The 22749-nt window shown below is 46.6% G+C and overlaps 1 protein-coding gene across 8 annotated transcripts in view; it reads left to right on the forward strand.

Moving 5' to 3' along the window:
- The window catches only part of snx14 (sorting nexin 14), a 131220-nt gene that overhangs the window by 88357 nt on the left and 20114 nt on the right, over positions 1–22749 (forward strand). For 7 of the 8 annotated variants that reach the window (XR_010963692.1, XM_067989179.1, XM_067989181.1 and 4 more), the window contains 5 exons: positions 4487–4587; positions 7435–7546; positions 9760–9800; positions 11470–11589; positions 19555–19678. Coding sequence is in view for 7 of the 8 variants with exons in the window: in XM_067989179.1 (XP_067845280.1) it covers positions 4487–4587; positions 7435–7546; positions 9760–9800; positions 11470–11589; positions 19555–19678 (498 nt within the window). In the remaining variant the exon portion in view is untranslated. The remainder of the gene's footprint in view (positions 1–4486; positions 4588–7434; positions 7547–9759; positions 9801–11469; positions 11590–19554; positions 19679–22749) is intronic. The other variant, XM_067989184.1, reaches the window with a different exon arrangement.

The raw sequence follows: 22749 nt of genomic DNA on the forward strand, positions 1-22749 counted from the left end.
AACCAGAGGACGTAGATTTAAGGTGATTGACAAAAGAACCAAAGGTGATATGAGGAAAAACTTTTTTTAACGCAGTGAGTAGTTAGGATCTGGAATGCACTGCCTGAGGGGGTGGTGGAGGCAGATTCAATCGTGGCTTTCAAAAGGGAACTGGATAAGTATTTGAAAGGAAAAATTTGCAGGGCTATGGGGATAGGTCGGGGGAGGGGGGACTAGCTGGATTGCTCTTGCATAAAACCGGCATGGACTCGATGGGCCGAATGGCCTCCTTTCGTGCTGTAACCTTTCTATGATTCTATGATATTCTTGTGAAATCGATACACTTTGCCTTCTAGTCTTGAATTTACAGCCAAGACCATGTTATGATCATAACATGTTTTGTAGGATAATTAATAAAACATTTGTTGTGGAACTTGGTACAAAGGGAAACCTTCAAGAATAAGAGGGAAAACAACTATGCTAATTTCAAACTTAGTGCTTGAGGAGTCTCCTATTCGTAAGGCTGGGATCCATGCTAGAGCTAATATTCTTCATCCTCTTTGGATTTTTCTTTTGGAAATTGAAATATGATGTGATAAATGACCTTATTTGGAAATAGTGTTAACAATACATTTATTAATCGCGAGATACAGTGCTGGATCATTGGAACTTCTGACCAGAAGACCCACGATCAAATTTAACATCTGCAATGACTTTCATGTTCATTCGTCTCTAATACAGCAGTTTCATTTCTCAGTACATTTTTTCCCACAGCCAACTAGTGTTAATGCTTCAGTGGTCTACTGCTGAACTGGAGGTTTTCTACTTGGCCTAGTATGGAGTGCTGAGAGTCCAGTTATGAAAATGTTTCACTGCAGCAGCACATTTCTGCATTAAGGTTAAGTTATGGATACATGGGAGGAGGAGGAAAGGGGACTAGGAATCATAGAATAGTTACAGCACAGAAGGAGGTAATTTGGCCTATCGACCCCATGCCAGCTCTTTATAAGAGCAATCCAATTAGTTCCATTTCCCCTGTTCTTTCCCTGTAGCCCTGCAAATTTTTTCCCTGCAAGCACTTATCCAGTTCCCTTTTGAAAACCACGATTGAATCTGCCTCCACCCCCTTTCAGGCAGTGCATTCCAGATCGTAACCACTTACTGCGTAAAAAAGTTTTTCCTCGTGACGCCTTTGGTTCTTTTGCCAATCACCTTAAATCTGTCCCCTCTGGTTCTCGACCCTTCCACCAATGAGAACAGTTTCTCTCTATTTACTCTATCTCGACCCCTCATGATTTTAAACACTTCTAACAAATTTCCTCTCAACCGTCTCTGCTCTAACCCCAGCTTCTCCGTCTATCCACGTAACTGAAGTCCCTCATCCCTGGAACCATTCCAGTAAATCTTTCTGCATCCTTTCTAAGGCCTTCACACCCTTCCTAAAGTGTGGTGCCCAGAATTGGACACAATACTCCAGTTGCGGCCAAACCAGTGTTTTATAAAGGTTCATCATAACCTCCTTGCTTTTGTACTCTATGCCTCTATTTATAAAGCCCAGGATCCCGTATGCTTTCTTAACCGCTTTCTCAATCTGCCCTGCCACCTGTGCACATATCCCCCCAGTTCTCTCTGTTCCTGCATCCACTTTGGAATTGCGCCCTTCCGTTTATATTGCCCCTCCTCGTTCTTCCTACCAAAATGTATCATGTCGCATTTTTCTGTGTTAAATTTCATCTGCCAAGTGTCCACCCATTCCACCAGCCTGTCTATGTCCTCTTGAAGTCGATCACTATCCTCCTCACTGTTCACCACACTGACCAGTTTTGTGTCATCTACAGATTTTGAAATTGTGCCCTGCATACCCAAGTCCAAGTCATTAACATATATTAAGAAAAGCAGTGGTCCGAGTACAGACCCTTGGGGAACACTACTATATACCTTCCTCCAATCCAAAAAACAACCGTTCACCACTACTGTTTTCTGTCACTTAGCCAATTTCATGAACGTGCTGCCACAAGCCCCATTTATTCCATGGGCTTCAATTTTGCTGTCAAGCATATTATGTGGCACTTTATCAAACACCTTTTGGAAGTTCATATACACCACATCAACTGCATTGCCCTCATCAACCCTCACTGTAACCTCAAGTTAGTTAACGTGATTTGCCTTTTAACAAAGCCGTGCTGGCTTTCCTTAATTAATCCACACTTGTCCAAGTGAGTGTTAATTTCGTCCGGAATTATCGTTTCTAAAAGTTTCCCCACCACTAAGGTTAAACTGACTGGCCTGTAGTTGCCAGGTTTATCCTTGCACCCTTTTTTGAACAAGGGTGTAACATTTGCAATTCTCCAATCCTTTGGCAGCACCCCCGTATCTAAGGATGATTGGAAGATTATGGCCAGTACCTCCGCAATTTCCACCCTTCCTTCAGCAACCTAGGATGCATCCCATCCGGACTGGGTGACTTATCTACTTTAAGTACAGCCAGCCTTTCTAGTATTTTTTGCCCGTCCGGTATCTCAACTACCTCCTCTTTTTTACTGTAAGGGGAATAGGAATCCCCTCACTGATCCTCAGCATGGTGAGGGCTACTACACAAGGGCACTGCGTTGCTCCTCAGTATGGTGAAGGATACTGCACGCAAGGGCACTGCGCCGCCCCTCAGCATGGTGAGGACTACTGCACGCGAGCGCGCTGTACTGCTCAGCATGGTGAGTGCTGCTGCACACAAGGGCATTGTACTGCTCAGCATGGTGAGGGCTACTGCGCACGAGGGCACTGCACTGCTCCTCAGCATGGTGAGGGCTACTGCGCATGAGGGCGCTGCACTGCTCCTCAGCATGGTGAGTGCTGCTGCACACAAGGGCATTGTACTGCTCAGCATGGTGAGTGCTGCTGCACACAAGGGCATTGTACTGCTCAGCATGGTGAGGGCTACTGCGCACGAGGGCGCTGCACTGCTCCTCAGCATGGTGAGGGCTACTGCGCACGAGGGCGCTGCACTGCTCCTCAGCATGGTGAGTGCTGCTGCACACAAGGGCATTGTACTGCTCAGCATGGTGAGGGCTACTGCACACGAGGGCACTACACTGCTCCTCAGCATGGTGAGAGCTACTGCACACAAGGGCATTGTACTGCTCAGCATGGTGAGGGCTACTGCGCATGAGGGCACTGCACTGCTCCTCAGCATGGTGAGGGCGCTGCACTGCTCCTCAGCTTGGTGAGTGCTGCTGCACACAAGGGCATTGTACTGCTCAGCATGGTGAGGGCTACTGTGCACGAGGGCGCTGCACTGCTCCTCAGCATGGTGAGGGCTACTGCGCACGAGGGCGCTGCACTGCTCCTCAGCATGGTGAGGGCTACTGCGCACGAGGGCACTGCACACAAGGGCACCGTACTGCTTATGTAGCTTCACTTACTTATGGTAGATTTTGGTTAGAACTGACCTTAACTTGGGAAATTCTGAGATGGAGAACAGTAATGGTTCCTGGCACCTCTCCAGTATAACTGATCTTGATGAAGATTTCCAATGTAATATCTGAACTGAAGCTGGTAGAAAGTTATCTGTGAAAGCAAAATTTGGAGAAAATGGATAAAATTGAAAGATTGACTTTGTAGAAACTTAGCAACTGAGCAGGTGAATCACAGATAGGAACTGGAAAGTAACGAAATTGGGAATATTTTTTGTTGAATGTCAGGAAAATGTCTAGTTGTAATTGAGCAAACACTGGAAGTATTGCCACAAGCAAACAAAATATTTGGGTTATGTAACTGTATCTGAAGAATGCAAGTTCAAGGAAGCAATACTGACCATCATTAGTTAAACCACAGGTAGAACTTCATGTTTCAAAGACATAGCCGGTGAAAAGATTCAGAGTGCAGTTCTAGATCTGAGATTGTAGAGTAATGAAGAGGCTAAGGAAGATAAATATGTTCTCATTGGTAAAAGATTGGGGGAGGGCGGAGGAGGAAACATAATTGGTTCATATATAACAAAGGGAAGGGTAGATGTCGGCAGATTTTTGTGATCGGCACAGAGCAGCAATTTGTGCAATATTATTCACAATCAGAGTATATGAGAACTATCTAAAGTAGCCATAAGGTAAATTTAAGGAATAACTTATTTGTGCTTAATGTTGCTCTAATATACTATATACTGACTCGATTGTATCCTTCAAAATTGAATTTTGGTCAGATCCTGATTAAGTAGGGAGTAGAGCAATATTGTGTTTGGGGTAGGAAAACTGGTTGGATGAAGTCCAGAAACAGGACCTGGATGATAAAGCAAGCTTGGATGGGCTGAATGACCTTTTTTGGCCCTTTGTTCTTATGAATTGGCTTAATTCAGAAATGGAAAACACTTCAAAGCTAATCACTATAAAATGTATCTAAGATGCGAATGGACAACACCCAAGTTCTTGCGTTTTGCTAATGGTTTAGCTCAGTAGGTGGAAAACTATAAGGATGCATATGCATCAGCAATTCATTTGCTGGTTTGTTTTTTTAGGATCTTTCCCAGATGCGCAGCTTCCTTCAAAGAGACTCATCGGACCCAAGAACTACGAGTTTCTAAAGTCTAAGCGAGAGGAGTTTCAGGAATATCTGCAGGTACATCCGGTTTAACTTGTCCATGCATTCTAAAGTGCTTTCAGTGTACTGAGCATGACTAAAATCAATCAGTTCAATTTCATTGTCTTAAATTGGGTTAACGTGGCTGACTGCACTACTGAGAGTTCATTCCAAAGCAAGCATTTGAGCTTGAGAATGTCCAAAATTACAAGCCTATGCTCAAGTCTCCAAAATGGTGTTTATTTGAGAATTGCTTTTCCCTTCCTCCAATTTTTGTTGTTCCCCACCTTGAGGAGCTGACTCTTGGGTTACAGTTCCATAACTGTTGGCTTCTCTCTGACACTTCGCACAAGTGGCTATTCTTCCAGTGTCTCTGCTTGTGGTGAATCTACATGGTAATTGTCACAAGGGCACTGAAGCCAATTGTAGTGCTTCTGTTGCTACTCTGGTTGAGATCAGCAAACTCAGCACAGATTAGGGCTTGAACTTGAAACTATCCTCATAATTTAACCCTTTTAGCCTCATTCTGGTGAATGCCAGCGTCCAACACAGTCAGGCTAAGCAGAGAATGTATTGGTTCGGTTTTGTTTCCCAGCCCCGGTTTGGTTCCTAATAGCTGACATTGCATCAGTAGTTTAACATTCAGATCATTTCTTAAAAGTGTATCATATGTAAATGATATTGAAACTCCCTTCTTCACCCATCCAAAATGGGTAATCTAACCCATACTACACCTATGGGTAAATCTTTCTTCCCATAAAACATTGTGAATGTGAGCACTCCTTTCCTCCAGAAATTGATTGCGCTTCACCACGTGCTTTGCAGTCCAGTGTCAGACTATCCCATGCACCAGACAGGCTCCTGTTAACTGTTCATACATAGTGATCGGGTGTAAGTACTGGGCCATGTTCTGTGAGCTCAGTGTTGCCACACAACTCCCACAATCTCCTGTCTTGCAGCCACACTCAGTCTCCAGGCTGGAACCTAGACTCGTTATTGGACCATCAGTGACCTGCTTTATTCCAAACTTGCTGCATTTATAATATTTAAAGCCCCTAGACTTGGCACTTTTGTGGTTTACTGGGCTGTGCAGTCTCCAGCTGACAGTGTTGGCTGGTCACCTAGTTCGGGGAGTCACCTTCCAATTGGACAGCGTTTTGTAACTGCTTTGCCACTTGCTTATTGGTTCTCTGAGCCAATGTGGGTGAGGTATTATGCAGACTCATGAGGTTGAAGCTGCATATTACCCCACCCACAGCCATCTGAGTTAGGATCCTACTTTTTTGTTTGGTCAAGGGACCATTCTTTTAAATCATTTGAAATGGATCATTCTCCTTTAACATTAATTTAAACATGGAAAATTCATTAAATTCTCTTGCTTCGGCAGTAACCGAAGAACTTTACAGGATATTTGCTTGCTATATTTCTGTTTATTGAATGTTAGTTTCAAAACTTTACTGGTTGCAGGAAATAGTCGTCAAGTAAAGGAGGAATCATCATAGTTGGAAAGTTGGCTTTTCAACAGTGTTCATAAACATGCATTGTGATAAGCTTGATTTATATCAAAGTGCCACTGATATCCTTGTCAAAGTATACCTGGCCTTTCTGGATCTCTTTCCCTAGAAATGCGATGATTCAGCTTAAAACAACTGTTCGTGCCATCTTGCAGCCATTTTGTGAATGGGTGTATCCCACTGAAGGTGGTCATATAGAAACAAACTTGAACGAAATGCAAAAATTGATTGTGAATGAATGGCCTCCGCTTACCCTTGAATGTTTCATTCCACAGTATTCCGATAACGAATTAGCCTGCACATTCTAAATCCAGCGTTAACTTGTTTGTTTTAAGTAGGTTAAAATAACGTTCCTCAGGGCAGTGTCCTAGGCCCAACCATCTTCTGCTGCTTCATAAGGTCAGAAATGGGGATGTTCGCTGATGATTGCAGTGCTCAGTTCCATTCGCAACTCCTCAGATAATTATGCAGTCCGTGCCCGTGTCAACATCCAGGCTTGGGCTGATAAGTAGCAAGTAACATTCGTGCCAGACAAGTGCAAGGCAATGACCATCTCCAACGAGAGAGAATCTAGCCACCTCCCCTTGACATTCAACAGCATTACCATCACCAAATCCCCCACCATCAACATCCTGGGGGTCACCATTGACCAGAAACTTAACTGGACCAACCACATAAATACTGTGGTTACAGGAGTGGGTCAGAGGCTGGGTATTCTGCGGCGAGTGACTCACCACCTGACTCCTCAAAGCCTTTCCACCATCTACAAGGCACAAGTCAGGAGTGTGATGGAATACGCTCCACTTGCCTGGATGAGTGCAGCTCCAACAACACTCGAGAAGCTTGACACCATCCAGGACAAAGCAGCCGGCTTGATTGGCACCCCATCCACCACCCTAAACATTCACTCCCTTCACCATCAGTGCACCGTGGCTGCAGTGTGTACCATCTATAAGATGCACTGCACAAACTTGCCAAGGCTTCTTCGACAGCACCTCTCAAACCTGTCACCTCTACCACCTAGAAGGACAAGAGCAGCAGGTGCATGGGAACAACACCACCTGCAAGTTCCCCTATAAGTCTCACACATTCCCGACTTGGAAATATATCGGCGTTCCTTCATTGTCGCTGGGTCAAAATCCTGGAACTTCCTACCTAATAGCTCTGTGGGAGAACATGGACTGCAGCGGTTCAAGAAGGTGGCTTACCACCGCTCGAGGGCAATTAGGGATGGGCACTAAATGCTGGCCTTGCCAGTGACGCCTGCATCCCATGAACGAATAAAAAAAAATTAGAAAATCGAGCCAGCAATGTCTAAATGCTGTATTAAAGCCATGGAGTTAATTTTATTTGTCTTGAATTTTCATTATAGAATTTGCTGAAACACCCAGAGCTAAGCAACAGCCAACTTCTGGCAGATTTTCTCTCCCCCGATGGCTGTGAATCACAGTTTCTTGAGAAAATTCTTCCGGATGTAAATCTGGGTGAGTACAATGTCCTCTGTCTGCAGTTATTTTTCTTTTTCAAAAAAAAAAGGTAATTTTTTGCTCTGAGTGACATGACTGTGAGCAATGTGGGTCTTGATAAAGTTTTAAAAGTTCAAAAGAAATCAAGGATATTCTGTTTTTTTATATAGTCATGGAAATAAAAGGGCACTGACAAGGTTGAAACAAAAGATTGTTTAGCAACATCCTTATATTGCACTACAATGGGTGTCGGTGCTTAAAGTTGGCAGAAAAATCTGCCTCCCGAGCTGAAGGCCACAAGATTTTGCAGTTTTTTCTTCAAGATAGAAAAGCGATCATTTTTTTTTGACAAAAAGCCAGTATCTGTCAAAATCTGCAGCAGCACTTAAAATAATGGAGTACGTGTGACTAACAGGTCATTTAAGTATCATTTCACATTGGGTTTGTGTACAGCATTGGTACAAAAACCATATTGCTGTGAACAAGAATGTGTTATAATATTTGTGGGAAATGTAAAAAAAAGGATCCAGTTGTGTAGTGCAGAGACAGTACTCCGACACACATTGGCTCTGGAGCTCTTGGCACCGTCACTGCCGCCATTCTGCTTGGCTCGAACACTAGCCCCGATTTTAACCCAGCCCACAACGGATAGTTAAAATAGCAATCAGGAGTTTTGAGATGCGTTCCCACCCACCGGCATTTTAACCAGGGACGTTTAAGGTGTGAAAGTCGCGACCCGATGACATCATCTGCACTGCAATGAGATTTGAACTTCAAATGGCAGGAGGCTCGCACAATGGCAAACCCGCCAGACTGGAGCGTGGCCAGGAGATGCCTAGGTAGATTTAATTTTTTTAATCTTTGGAAGAATTCCTTGGGGGCCTGAAGGAGCCAGGAGTGCTCTCAGGGCCCTACGAGGATTCCTTGGGCCTCCCTTGCTACGGCTCCCCTCTTCATCCCCCAACCACTGTCGGCCTTGCAACCGCCTCCTCCAGCACTTACTTTATGCTGGGGACCATTCCTTCAGGTCCTGGCATCGTCCGGCTCCTGCCCGCCAGCCTTGCCGTCATTCCTGAACCATTCTAATGAGGCTTGGGAGTAAAAATGGTCCGGGCCTCACGCCAAGGAATTCATGGGGATTTCCCTCCCACCTGCCCCGAGTTAAAGTGGGGCTTGTTTGTGTGTCCTCCCACCCCTTTTGAAATCCGTTTTTCCTATCACTCACTGCCCCTAGCCCCGTGGTGATTTCCTCGCTGACATCTCCTCTCTTCTTTCCTCCCTTCTCTTCACTGAGCAACTCCTCATCCTCCGTGATTTCAGCCTCCACCTTAATTTTCCTTGAGCTCCTCGAGACTTCTCTGCCCACTCAACCCCATCTTCAGTCCCTGTTATGTACTTCCAGTACAGAGTGTCAGCCGTGGCTCTGTTGGTAACACACTTGCCTCTGAGTCAGGAGACTGTAGATTCAAATCGCACTCGAGACTTGAGTACATAATCCAAGCTGATGCTCCAGCGCAGTAGTCAGGGAGTGCTGCACTGTCAGAGGTGCCGTCTTTCAGATGAGACGTTAAACCGAGGTCCTGTCTGCCCTCTTGGGTGGATGTAAAAGATCCCATGGCACTATTTTGAAGATGAGCAGGAGAATCCCGCCCCCCCCCCCACAACAATACTTCACTGTGTCCTGGTCAAAATTTATCCCTCAACCAACATCACTAAAAACAGATGACCTGTTTGTGGGAGCTTACTGTGTGCAAAAGTGGCTCCTGCGTTTCCTACATTACAACACTGACTACATTTCAAAAGTACTCAATTGGCTGTAAAGTGCTTTGGGATGTCCTGAGGTCATGAAAGGCACTGAATATATGTGCAAGTCTTTCTTTTTCTTTGTACCCACAAGTCTGAAGGCCTCGGAATCTGATTGACTTTGCTGTCCACTGCCAGATCTGGTATGACCATTTTGTGGAATACTGTATTTTCCTCTGTACGGCTAAAATCCTAACTTCAGCCAGGATGGAATGGAAAGACAACATGAACTGATAACTGAGGCTGAAAGAATAAAAATTAATTAGGCTGTAACTCCTTTATGGAAATAACATGAGCACTGTTAAATTGTACATGAGATTGTTGTAATAGAGCTGGAATATAAACCACTTATATATTGAACAGGGGAGGTTGTTATTAACTGAGTGAATTAGACCCCATCAAATATAATATTGTGTCATCTGTTGTAGGGAAGATTATCAAGTCTGTCCCTGGAAAGCTGATAAAGGAGGTAAGTTACAAACATCTTTTACAAATCATTTTTATACACTGGTTCTCTTGCACATCACCATCAGCTGAGGGTGAGCAGATAACCTGTTCCCAGGTCTCCACCTATTATGAACTGCTAGGGAATGCAGGAGAGTAACCCATACTAATTTGTCTGTTGATTTTCCCCACCCCCTCCCTATTCATCCTCTTTCCCCCACTCCTACCACCATGTGATTGGTATGTATCCTTATGCAGTTTTAGTGAATGCTGCATCATGTGTGACCTTGAGAAATAGAGACCTAATATTGGGACAAATCTCATTGATAAAAATTGGAAGGAAAGTCACTCAAGTTAGTCTCTTTGTCCACCTCCATGGACCTAATGGATCAGCTAATTCCTTCACAGTGCTAGAGGAGTCCCAACTTGACTTCATGTTTAAATACAAAGCAAAAACCTGCCATTGGTGGAAATCTGAAACAAGGGCTGGAAACACTCAGCGGGTCAAACCTTTTGACAAAGGGTTCATATCGAAATGTTCACGCCTCTGTTTCTCTCTACAGATGCTGCCTGACTTGCTGAGCCTTTCAAGAATTTTCTGTTTTTATTTTAGCTTCATCTTTATCTGGTGCTGGGGGAGGAAGGTCCGTTAGTTATTGGCTGGCAGTCTCTTTGTGCACTTAGCTGAGCCCAATCCTGTCCTTTGATGTTGCAAAGTGGTTGCAGCTAACTCAGCACTGTCCCCCGGTGCTTTGGCAATCCAGCCCATTCTTTATATATTTTTTGTATACATGCTTCTGTTTAAAGCCTGACTTCCCCAACCATGTTAGCAGCATCTGGTTTGGATCAGTTCACTGAGTCTGACGATACCCAGAGCCTGTCAGCAGTCTTATCGTTTTAACTGGGAAAACTCTTGTCACATGGTCAGGCCGGACCCTGCAAGTCAGTTCATTCAATTGGTCGTCAAATCTCGTGACCAAAAAATAACACTTAGAAATAAAATGACATAATTTACTTTAATAATTAGGTTTTGTCTAGATCTGGGACAGAGATATATTACTGTCCAGTATTTTTTCATGCAGTAGGGTAGGTGAATCACAAGTTCTTTTCTCCGCTTCTCCTGAAAGCATGACTCCCGACTGAGGTGTGGTTCCACAGGTGCTATTACATTCTGCTACCCACATGGCCGTTCTTGATGTTTTGTATGTGCGTGCAGGCCGGCTGTTTAACTGTGGAGGCATCGTACCTGTTGGGGTAGGGCATAAACTGTGCAGTCCTCACCCAAGGTCTGGAACGCATGCACTTTTCAGCAGGAGTCACTGGATAGTTATCAGGAGCAGGGGCGTGTATGACTTTCCCCTCCTTACCCCAGGGGAGTGGAGGTCAATTTGTTGAACGGTTACTGCCACCCTGGCAGAGATCTGGTAACTCTCCCTAGAGACTGGGTATTGAACCTGTGACCTTTCAGCGAGTACGAATTTTACCAGCTCAGTGTCTGGGAGGTTCAAAAATGTAGCTCTTAATAAGAATTCCAAATAACAGGATTTTAAAAAAAATGTTGTCCCCACTTTAAATTCTTTTTTGCTTTTTCTGTTCTACTGCACAGTCCTCATTGTACCTTTCTCTTATTTTCTACATGTTACACTTGCTGTATAATTTATGCAGATGTATTATTCCCCTGTTGCTGTATGTAGAAAGGCCAGCATCTGGAGTCATTCCTCACAGCATTCATCAACTCCTGTGAGGCTCCCAAACCGAAACCCAGCAGGCCGGAGCTCACCATTCTCAGCCCTACTTCAGAAAACAATAAGAAGGTGAGTTGAAAGTATTTGGCAGGTGCTTTGTGGGGGGAACCAATCAATGATAAATTACCACCCTTATTTTTCTTCCTAATAGACCCTATTGGGCCAACTAGGTGTGATCAGTCACAAATGAATTATTCATGAACTGGGCTGCAGTGATAGTGTAATATAACGATCAGTGAATAGTGCAGACTCCCAAATTTTTATGTGCCCATAAATTTGTTAATTTGGTAGGAAAAAAATGGTAATTTTAATGACTTTAACAGTTTTGAACTCCTATACTTATGCTGGGGCTTGACTATCAAATAAACTTCTGCAGGTGGTGATACTGGTCCACTAATCTCTGATTGCACATATATGTCTGGGTTTAGTGGTACTGCGGCTGTTTGAAAAGTTCAATTTAAAACTGGCCAGAATCATTAGGAGTAATGGAATGATACAGCACAGAAGGAGGCCATTCGGCCCATTGTGTTTGTGCCAGCTCATTGAAAGAGCGATCCAATTAATCCCATTCCCCTGCAAATTATTAATAAATAAATAAAGTTTGCGGATGTAAAACTTGTAAAGTAAGTGCTTTCATATTGTCCTTCTACAAAATGGCCATCATGAACCCTTTATGACAGGTCCAGTCATTTTCAGAATTAATACAATGTATGTAACAAAGGCTAAAATTTATATATAGCAGCACTTCTTATTTGCCACGCATTTCCTGCTGTCATGATTTAGTAATGTTTTTGTGACATTGATGTCATGCTTCAAGTGTAATAGCGTGCCTCTGAAACATTTAATAGGTAAGCCTGCTGTTCATTGCACAGTACGCCCACCACTGGTGGCGGGGGTCATCCAAGTCTGCCCAACAAAGACAGCTAAAAGACATACAATTTCGGTCAAGTCTATTATCACCACTGTAGTGGAGCTAACATAATTTGCTATTGTCACTGACAGGAAGTGGAAGGACAATACTCACCCAACCCTTTGTCTGGACTGTGTAATTTGATCCAGTCTGCTGCAGAGTAATTCAAGTTCTCTGCAGTGTATAATTTGATCCATTCATTGTCAGGCAGGCTACAGAGTTCAAACAAGGCACAGTGCTAACACTACCCAGTTCAGAGAAAACACAGCATTGACATTACCAAGTTCAGGGAACGCACAGCGCTGACATTGATTCCTGGAACGAGAGGGTTGTCCTATGAGGAGCGATTCAGTAGAATGGACCTATAGTCTCTGGAGTTTAGAAGAATGAGAGGTGATCTCATTGAAACATAAGATTGAGGGGACTTGACAGGGTAGAAGTTCAGAGGTTGCTTCCCCTGCCTAGAGTGTCTAGAACTAGGGGGCATAGTCTCAGGATAAGGGTCGGCCATTTAAGACTGACATGAGGAATTTCTTCACTGAGTATTGTTAATCTTTGGAATTCTCTACCCCGGAGGACTGTGGATAGACCATAAGACTATGAGATAGGAGTAGGCCTGCTGCACCATTTAATGAGATCATGGCTGATCTGATTTTTACCTCAACTCCACTTTCCCACCAATTCCCCGTAACCTTTGACTCCCTTGCTGATCAAAAATTTATCTAACTCAGCCTTGAATGTATTCAATGACTCAGCCTTCACAGCTTTTTGGGGTAAAGAATTCCAAAGATTCACAACCTTCTGGGAGAAGAAATTCCTCCTCGTTTCCATCTTAAACTGGCGACCCCTTATTCTGAGACTCTGCCCCCTAGTTTTAGATTCCCCCATGAGGGGTAACATCCTCTCAGCATCTACCCTATCGAGTCCCCTCAGAATCTTATACGTTTCAATAAGATCTCCTCTCATCAAAACTCCAATGAGTATGGACCCAACCTGTTCAATCTTTCCTCATAAGACAAACCCTTTCACACCTGGAATCAACCTTGTGAACTTTCTATGAACAGCCTCCAATGCAAGTATGTCCTTCCTTAAATAAGAGCACCAGAACTGTGCGCAGTAGTCCATCTGTGGTCTCACCAGCATCCTGTACAATTGTAGCACGACCTCCCTGCTTTTATACTCCATCCCCCTAGAAATAAAGGCCAATATTCCATTTGCCTTCCGGATTATCTGCAGAACCTGTGTGTTGACTTTTTGTGTTACATGCACAAGGACACCCAGATCCCTCTGTACCGCAGCATTTTGTAGTATTTCTCCATTCAAATAATATTTTGCTTTTTTTATTTTTCCTCCCAAAATGGATGATGTAGCATTTTCCCACATTATATTCCATCTGCCAAATTTTTCCCCATTCGCTTAACTTGTCAATATCCCTTTGTGTCCTCCTCGCAACTTGCTTTTCCATCTATCTTTGTATCATCAGCAAATTTGGCCACAAGACACTCTGTTCCTTCATCCAAGTCATTGATATATATTGTAAATAGTTGAGGCCCCAGCACTGATCCCTGCGGCACCCCACTAGTTACAGATTGCCATTTTGAAAATGACCCTTTTATCTTGACTCTGTTTTCTGTTAGTTAGCCAATCCTCTATCCATGCCAGTATATTACCCCAAACACCGTGGGGTAATATACTGGCATGGTGAAGCTACAACTCAGGACTACACGCATGCTAAACAGCGGAAGCAACATGCTATAGACAGAGCTAAGCGATTCCACAACCAGCTGCCCTTGAGAAGGTGGTGGTGAGCCGCCTTCTTGATCCGTTGCAGTCCGTGTGGTGAAGGTTCTCCCACAGTGCTGTTAGGAAGGGAGTTCCAGGATTTTGACCCAGCGACAATGAAGGAACGGCAATATATTTCCAAGTCGAGATGGTGTGAGACTTGGAAGTCAACGTGCAGGTAGCGTTGTTCCCATGTGCCTGCTGCTCTTGTCCTTCTAGGTGGTAGAGGTCGCAGGTTTGGGAGGTGCTGTCGAAGAAGCCTTGGTGAGTTGCTGCAGTGCATCCTGTGGATGGTACACACTGCAGCCACAGTGCGCCAGTGGTGAAGGGAGTGAATGTTTAGGGTGGTGGATGGGGTGCCAATCAAGCGGGCTGCTTTGTCCTGGATGGTGTCGAGCTTGAGTGTTGTTGGAGCTGCACTCATCCAGGCAAGTGGAGAGTATTCCATCACACTCCTGACTTGTGCCTTGTAGATGGTGGAACGGCTTTGGGGAGTCAGGAGGCGAGTCACTCGCTGCAGAATACCCAGCCTCTGACCTGCTCTTGTATTTATATGGCTGTTCCAGTTAAGTTTCTAGTCAATGGTGACCCCCAGGATGTTGATGGTTGGGGATTCGGCAAGAGTAATGCCGTTGAATGTCAAGGGGAGGTGGTTAGACTCTCTTGTTGGAGATGATCATTGCCTGGCACTTGTCTGGCGCAAATGTTACTTGCCACTTATCAGCCCAAGCCTGGATGTTGTCCAGGTCGTGCTGCATGCGGGCTTGGACTGCTTCATTATCTGAGGGGTTGCGAATGGAACTGAACACTGTGCAATCATCAGCGAACATCCCCATTTCTGACTTTATGATGGAGGGAAGGTCATTGATGAAGCAGCTGAAGATGGTTGGGCCTAGGACACTGCCCTGAGGAACTCCTGAAGCAATTTCCTAGGGCTGAGATGATTGGCCTCCAACAACCACTATCATCTTCCTTTGTGCTAAGTATGACTCCAGCCACTGGAGAGTTTTCCCCCTGATTCCCATTGACTTCAATTTTACTCGGGCTCCTTGGTGCCACACTTGGTCAAATGCTGCCTTGATGTCAAGGGCAGTCACTCTCACCTCACCTCTGGAATTCAGCTCTTTTGGCATTGGTGAGTAAGTGCTGCTTGATAGCACTTTTGACGACATCTTCCATCACTTTGCTGATGATTGAGAGTAGGCTGATGGGGCGGTAATTGGCCAGGTTGGGTTTATCCTGCTTTTGTGGACAGGACATACCTGGGCAATTTTCCACATTGTCGGGTAGATGCCAGTGTTGTAGCTGTACTGGAGCAGCTTGGCTAGAGGCGCGGCTAGTTCTGGAGCACAAGTCTTCAGCACTACAGCTGGGATGTTGTCGGGGCCCATAGCCTTTGCTGTATCCAGTGCACTCAGCCGTTTCTTGATATCACGTGTAGGCTGAAGACTGGCTTCTGTGATGGTGGGGATTTCGGGAGGAGGCCAAGATGGATCATCCACTCGGCACTTCTGGCTGAAGATGGTTGCAAACGTTTCAGCCTTCTCTTTTGCATTCACGTGCTGGACTCTGCCATCATTGAGGATGGGGATGTTTACAGAGCCTCCTCCTCCCGTTAGTTGTTCAATTGTCCACCACCATTCACGACTGGATGTGGCAGGACTGCAGAGCTTTAGTCTGATCCGTTGGTTGTGGAATTGCTTAGCTTTGTCTGTTGCAAGTTGCTTCCGCTGTTTAGCATGCGTGTAGTCCTGAGTTGTAGCTTCACCAGGTTGGCACCTCATTTTTAGGTATGCCTGGTGCTGCTCCTGGCATGCTCTTCTACACTCCTCATTGAACCAGGGTTGATCCCCTGGTTTGTTGGTAATGGTAGGGTGAGGAATATGCCAGGCCATGAGGTCACAGATTGTGCTGGAATACAATTCTGCTACTGCTGATGGCCCACAGCACCTCATGGATGCCCAGTTTTGAGCTGTTAGATCTGTTCTGAATCTATCCCATTTAGCACTGTGGTAGTGCCACACAACACATTGGATGGTATCCTCAGTGCGAAGACGGGACTTCGTCTCCACGAGGACTGTGTGGTGGTCACTCCTAACAATACTGTCGTGGACAGATGCATTTGCGACAGGTAGATTGGTGAGGATGAGGTCATGTAAGTTTTTCCCTCGTGTTGGTTCACTCACCACCTGCCGCAGGCCCAGTCTGGCAGCTATGTCCTTCAGGACTCGGCCAGCTCGGTCAGTGGTGGTGCTACCGAACCACTCTTGGTGATGGACATTGAAGTCCCCCACCCAGAGTACATTCTGTGCCCTTGCGACCCTCAGTGCTTCCTTCAAGTGGTGTTCAACATGGAGGAGGACTGATTCATCAGCTGAGGGAGGGCGTTACGTAGTAATCAGCAGGAGGTTTCCTTGCCCATGTTTGACCTGATGCCATGAGATTTCATGGGGTCCGGAGTCAGTGCCATTCCTTCGTCGTCGCTGGTTCAAAATCCTGGAACTCCCTTCCTAACAGCACTGTGGGAGAACCGTCACCACACAGAATGCAGCGGTTCAAGAAGGTGGCTCACCACCACCTCAAGGGCAATTAGGGATGGGCAATAAATGCTGGCCTCGCCAGCGACACCCACATCCCATGAACGAATAAAAAAAAAAGTTGCTCGGGCTGAGTCTATTTACTCTAGAGCAGCATAGACTTAGATGCGACCTGATAAGAGGGGGACTGGGGAATGCGGGTGGGGAGAGATGAACGGTGTGGGATAAGTCGGGCAGAGTCGGGAGCAGCAGCAAGAACATGATGAGTGGGATTGATGCCGAGAGAGGAGTAGCTGGTAAAGGGGTGAGTGAAACCTGGGGACCTTACTGTGGGTAAATAGTGAAAGATTAATTATTTCAATTGGCAAGCCAGGCCCCACTCGATGGAGGCTGCATGGCACACTGAGCATGATCTGTAAAAACTTCACTGTCTGCTGGAGGAGTGAGACTTCCACATTATTTTTCAGACACTCCGCACCAGGCCAACCCAACAATTGACTTGCGGGCCCCTTCAAATACATGGCCCTATGAATGGATACTGCAAGATTATGCGCATGCTGTAACCCTTTATCTGAGGCTGAATTTGACACATCCACAGCATTGACTATTTAACATCATTTGACATAATTGGAAGTGACATTACTAGCAGAGCCGTAGCATTTTAGCATGTGCTGAGTGACATCATCGGGTGGTGAGGACGTTGACCGAAAACTGGAAGTACCCACACTGTTGCTAATCACTCTGTCAAACGAAACAAGCTGGGAGAGAGCTGCGGTGACTGATAGGGCATTGTGTATGGGTCATGGATTGTTTTCAGGTTTATTGGGTAGAAAATGGGGGTGGGGGGCGTGGGGGTGGTGGTTACCTTTACATTACAAAGTGAATGGTGGCACTGCGTCTGATGACGTCACTTGCCGCCCATGTGCCGAGCTTACCGAGAAATCAACTCATTGTCGTTGATGCTCAAGTGTGTGATCCAGGTCAATCTGCGGGGAGAGTTTCCTCTGCTGCTACTGCTTCCTGCTTCCCCCATTGCTCTCTTCCCCGCCCCCCCCCCCCACTGTTGCTCTTTTCCCCGCTCCCCCCCCCCCCCCCACCGTTGCTCTTTTCCCCACCCCTCCCCCCACCGTTGCTCTCTTCCCCGCCCCCCCCCACCGTTGCTCTTTTCCCCACCCCTCCCCCCACCGTTGCTCTTTTCCCCACCCCTCCCCCCACCGTTGTTCTTTTCCCCACCCCTCCCCCCACCGTTGCTCTTTTCCCCACCCCTCCCCCCACCGTTGCTCTTTTCCCCACCCCTCCCCCCACCGTTGCTCTTTTCCCCACCCCTCCCCCCACCGTTGCTCTTTTCCCCACTCCCTCCCCCACCGTTGCTCTTTCCTCCACTCCCCCCCCCCCCTCCCACCGTTGCTCTTTTCCCCACTCCCCCCCCCCCCCCACCGTTGCTCTTTTCCCCACTCCCCACTCCCCCCCCCCCCCCACCGTTGTTCTTTTCCCCACTCCCCCCCCCCCCCCCACCGTTGCTCTTTTCCCCACTCCCCCCCCCCCCACCGTTGCTCTTTTCCCCACTCCCCCCCCCCCCCCCCACCGTTGCTCTTTTCCCCACTCCCCCACCCCCCACCGTTGCTCTTTTCCCCACCCCCCCTCCCACCGTTGCTCTTTTCCCCACTCCCCCCCCCCCCCCCCCCACCGTTGCTCTTTTCCCCACTCCCCCCCCCCCCCCCCCCCCACCGTTGCTCTTTTCCCCACTCCCCCACCCCCCCCCCACCGTTGCTCTTTTCCCCACCCCCCCCCACCGTTGCTCTTTTCCCCACCCCCCCCCACCGTTGCTCTTTTCCCCACCCCCCCCCCACCGTTGCTCTTTTCCCCACCCCCCCCCCACCGTTGCTCTTTTCCCCACCCCCCCCCCCACCGTTGCTCTTTTCCCCACTCCCCCACCCACCCCCCACCATTGCTCTTTTCCCCACCCCCCCCCCACCGTTGCTCTTTTCCCCCCCCCCCCCCACCGTTGCTCTTTTCCCCCCCCCCCCCCACCGTTGCTCTTTTCCCCACCCCCCCCCACCGTTGCTCTTTTCCCCACCCCCCCCCAGCGTTGCTCTTTTCCCCACCCCCCCCCAGCGTTGCTCTTTTCCCCACCCCCCCCACCGTTGCTCATTTCCCCACCCCCCCCCAGCGTTGCTCTGTTCCCCACCCCCCCCCCAGCGTTGCTCTTTTCCCCACCCCCCCCCCCCAGCGTTGCTCTTTTCCCCGCCGTTGCTCTTTTCCCCGCCCCCGCCCTTTTCCCCGCCCCCGCCCTTTTCCCCGCCCCCGCCCTTTTCCCCGCCCCCGCCCTTTTCCCCGCCCCCCACCGTACTTTATGGCTACCTGCACCGGCTGTATTTTTGTGCTCTGCCATCGGCCTCCGGTGACCTGCAATGCACATGTGCGACAAGATTTCCGTCCAGCGAATGTGTGTTTTTCAAAGAGGAAATGCTCAATCCCTGGTGCTAGTCACAGCATACAATTTCCTCCAACTTGCTGTGTGCAACATCAGGGGAGATTAACCCGTAATATGTTAGAAGTCTCGTGTGTAGTGCACACTTCCAGTAAGTGTTGCACTTATTTTGTGTCGTGCTTTAGACGTCTCACTTGGTCCTCTGGCTCACTGAGAGCAATATCATGGGAAGTCTGTCAGTTGGGATTTGTTTTTGTTTGGAATCACGTATTTTGTTTGGATAGTAAGTGAACTAACGTGAAGCACTGTGTTTAAATGCTGTTGAAGGAAAGACATTGAATTATTAGTAATTCTAATGGCTCCCTTTCTTTCAGCTCTTTAATGACTTGTATAAAAATAATGCCAATCGCTCTGAAAGCACAGAGAAGAAGTACAACCAGAACTACTTCATGGAAATGATGACATTGGATGGCATTTATGATTACCTGATGTACGTGGGTAAGTGAACATTTAGACTAGGCTAAAGAATTCAAGCTAGCAAGTATATCTGTGGAAGACTGCATCCTTCAGAATTGTGGCTCCTTTAACGTGATATTTTGTTGCACAGTGATAATATAGTTGCCCCAGCTTCCTATGACTTCCATGTTTCTAGTGGATGCAGACACAGCAGAGTTAAATGTCAGAAGAGAACAAATCTGTTCTGGAATCACAGTTGGCTTGTTGGGGAGGTGCTTTTTTAACATCATCAAGCCTTGATGTAATAACTTGGGGATAAATGGTGAATAATCCTGGTCCTTACGGTTGTTGCTATTTTACAAATTGAATGCGGCCTTCCATTTCATTCTGACACTGGGGATCCTGTTGTACTGCTACTTGAAGGCTATCTGTTGGTGATTATTGTAGGAACAGGAGTAGGCCATTCAGCCCCTCGAGCCTGTTCCGCCATTCAATCAGATCATCTGTACCTCAACTCCACCGACCTGCCTTTGTTCTATGTCTCTTAACTAACAAAAATTGATCAATCTCGGTCTTGAAAATTTCTATTGCTCCAACATCCACCGCCTTTTGGGGGAAAGAGTTCCATATTTCCACTGCCCTTTGTGTGGAAAAAGTACTTCCTGATTTCACTCCTGAATGATCCAGCTCTAATTTTAAGATTGTGTCCCTTGTTCTGAATTGCCCCATCAGATGAGAAACTGTCTCCATATCTACCCTATCGAAACTGAACTGTTCTCGTAATTTGACCTTTTAAGCCCCCTTAAGCCTATCAGGGAAATGAATCCAACAAAAATAAGGAATTGATTGTGCAGAAGTAAACAATACAGACAAAGTCTAGAATATAAATCAGTACATTTTTAAAAGAATCTTCTTTGTTCACAAGCACACCGTAGAAATGCTGAACGTGAAGGCCTGTGGAGCAAACTAAAACTTGAAGCTTATGAGCTAGGCCGCGATATCTTACCACGACCTCCAAAAAGTAGGAAAACAGCACAGACAACTGAAATCACTGAACAAATCAAATGTGAAATGCACTTGTGTCAAGAGTTTATGATTCAATATTGGATGTTGGTCTCTGCATATTCTCCACCATTCTAAAAGTTACAGTACCTCAACACCCTGCGGTGGTGGCCAAAGAGCACCAGCCTCTTTACTAGGTTGGGACTGTAACTTCTGCCACTGTCACCGTTTTTGGGCCCAGAGTCGGCAGCGTTCCCCAACTGAGAGGCCCAAAGCGGGCCTGAAATTGAGCCTCGGGCCTCATTTCAATATCTTAGTTGAACTGCTGGTGCCTGTCACGCCTCCACAGGAAGCTCTCCCATTTGAAGAAATAAATATCGGGCCGTTTGAAGGTTGACCGTGTTGGGGGGACAGGGTGAAGCAGCGAGTGGGGGGCCGATCACAAATGCTGTGAAATCGGAGGAGTGTTCCTGCTCTTCCTGAATTCACAGTAAGGATTACTGATAGATTTTTAAAAACTCTACCTGCATTTCATTGGTGGCTATGGGGGCTGCTGAAGAATCCTAAGTGGGTCGGCCCGGCACCTGTTCCATTGATTGCCAACTCATTTCAGCAAAGGGGCCTAAAACTGGCGTTTGGCCCCTTATTTACACAGGGAAGGGGCCTAATGCTTCTTTTAGGCGGCTGCCTGGAATGCCTGCAAAACTACTTTTACCAATATAGCTGTTGGCCGAGTAAGTCACTATAGGCATTTGCCCATTTGCCGCCATGGTATGAATAATTAATATCAGCTTGGCTCATTTGCTTCTGTTTTCTAACTCTGGTTCAGAAGAGTGAGAGCATATGCTCCATCTCCAAGACCACCTACTTCCACTTGCATAACATCGTCCGTTTCCGCCCTGCCTTAGTTCAGCTGCCATTGAAACCCTCATCTTTGTTACCTCTAGACTCGACTATTCCAATGCTGGCCTCCCATCTTCCACCCTCCATGAACTTGAGCTCATCCAAAACTCTACTGCCCATATCCTAACTTGCACTAAGTTCTGTTTTCCCATCAGCCCTGTGCTCGCTGACCTACATCGGCTCCCAGTCCAGGAACGCCTCGATTTTAAAATGCTCATCCTTGTTTTCAAATCCCGACATGGCCTCGCCTCTCCCTATCTCTGTAACCTTCTCTAGCCCTACAACCCTCCGAGATCTCTGTGCTCCTCCAATTCTTGCCTCTTGCGCATCCCCAATTTTAATCGCTCCACCATTGGCGGTCTTGCCTTCACCTGCCTAAGCCGTAAGCTCTGGAATTTCCTGCCTCTCTGCTCCTTTAAGACACTCATTAAAACCTACCTCTTTGACCAAGCTTTTGGTCACCTGTCCTAATATCTCCTTACGTGGCTCAGTGTCAAATTTTGTTTGGTAACACTCCTGTGAAGAGCCTTCGGATGTTTTACTATATTAAAGGCGCTTTATGAATGCAAGTTGTTATTGCTGAGTTTGATCTAGGCTGACACTCCAGTGCAATACTGATGGAGTGCTACATTGTTAGAGGTGCAATCTTTCAGGAGATGCTAAAGCAAAACCCTGTCTGTTAGCCCAGGTGAACTATTCAGTCACACTATTCAAAGAGCAGGGAGTTCTTCCGGGTCCCTTTGCTAACATTCCTGCCTCAAACAATACTACCAAGAAAGCGGATAAGTGGTCATTTACCTCCTGGCTGTTTGTGGGAAGTTGTTGGTGCAGAATGGCTGCTGTGTTTGCCAGGCTGCAATTGCTGCACTCCGAAAGTAATTCACCGTGTGAGGTGCTTCAAGCCATTTGTGATACACTGGTATTGATATTTATACTATAATTTACAAGATTTCTCCACTCCTCCAGTGCTGCGATATTGAAGTTGCAACTCTCCTCCCATCTTCAGCTCAGACTTCAGTTGTTGATTTAAAACTGTGAACAGCCCAGACAGGACTGAAGTCAGGAGCGTGACTGGCCATTTAAACATGAGTGTACAAGAGGAATGGGAAGCAGCTGGTAGGAATGAGAGAGAACGGATGGAAAATGCATCTTTGGACACCAGCCAACATTTTGTTCGATAGACATTTTGTAATGTGGACCTCATCTTG

This window comes from Heptranchias perlo, chromosome 8 (genome assembly GCF_035084215.1).
Source record: "Heptranchias perlo isolate sHepPer1 chromosome 8, sHepPer1.hap1, whole genome shotgun sequence".
Lineage (NCBI taxonomy): Eukaryota > Metazoa > Chordata > Chondrichthyes > Hexanchiformes > Hexanchidae > Heptranchias > Heptranchias perlo.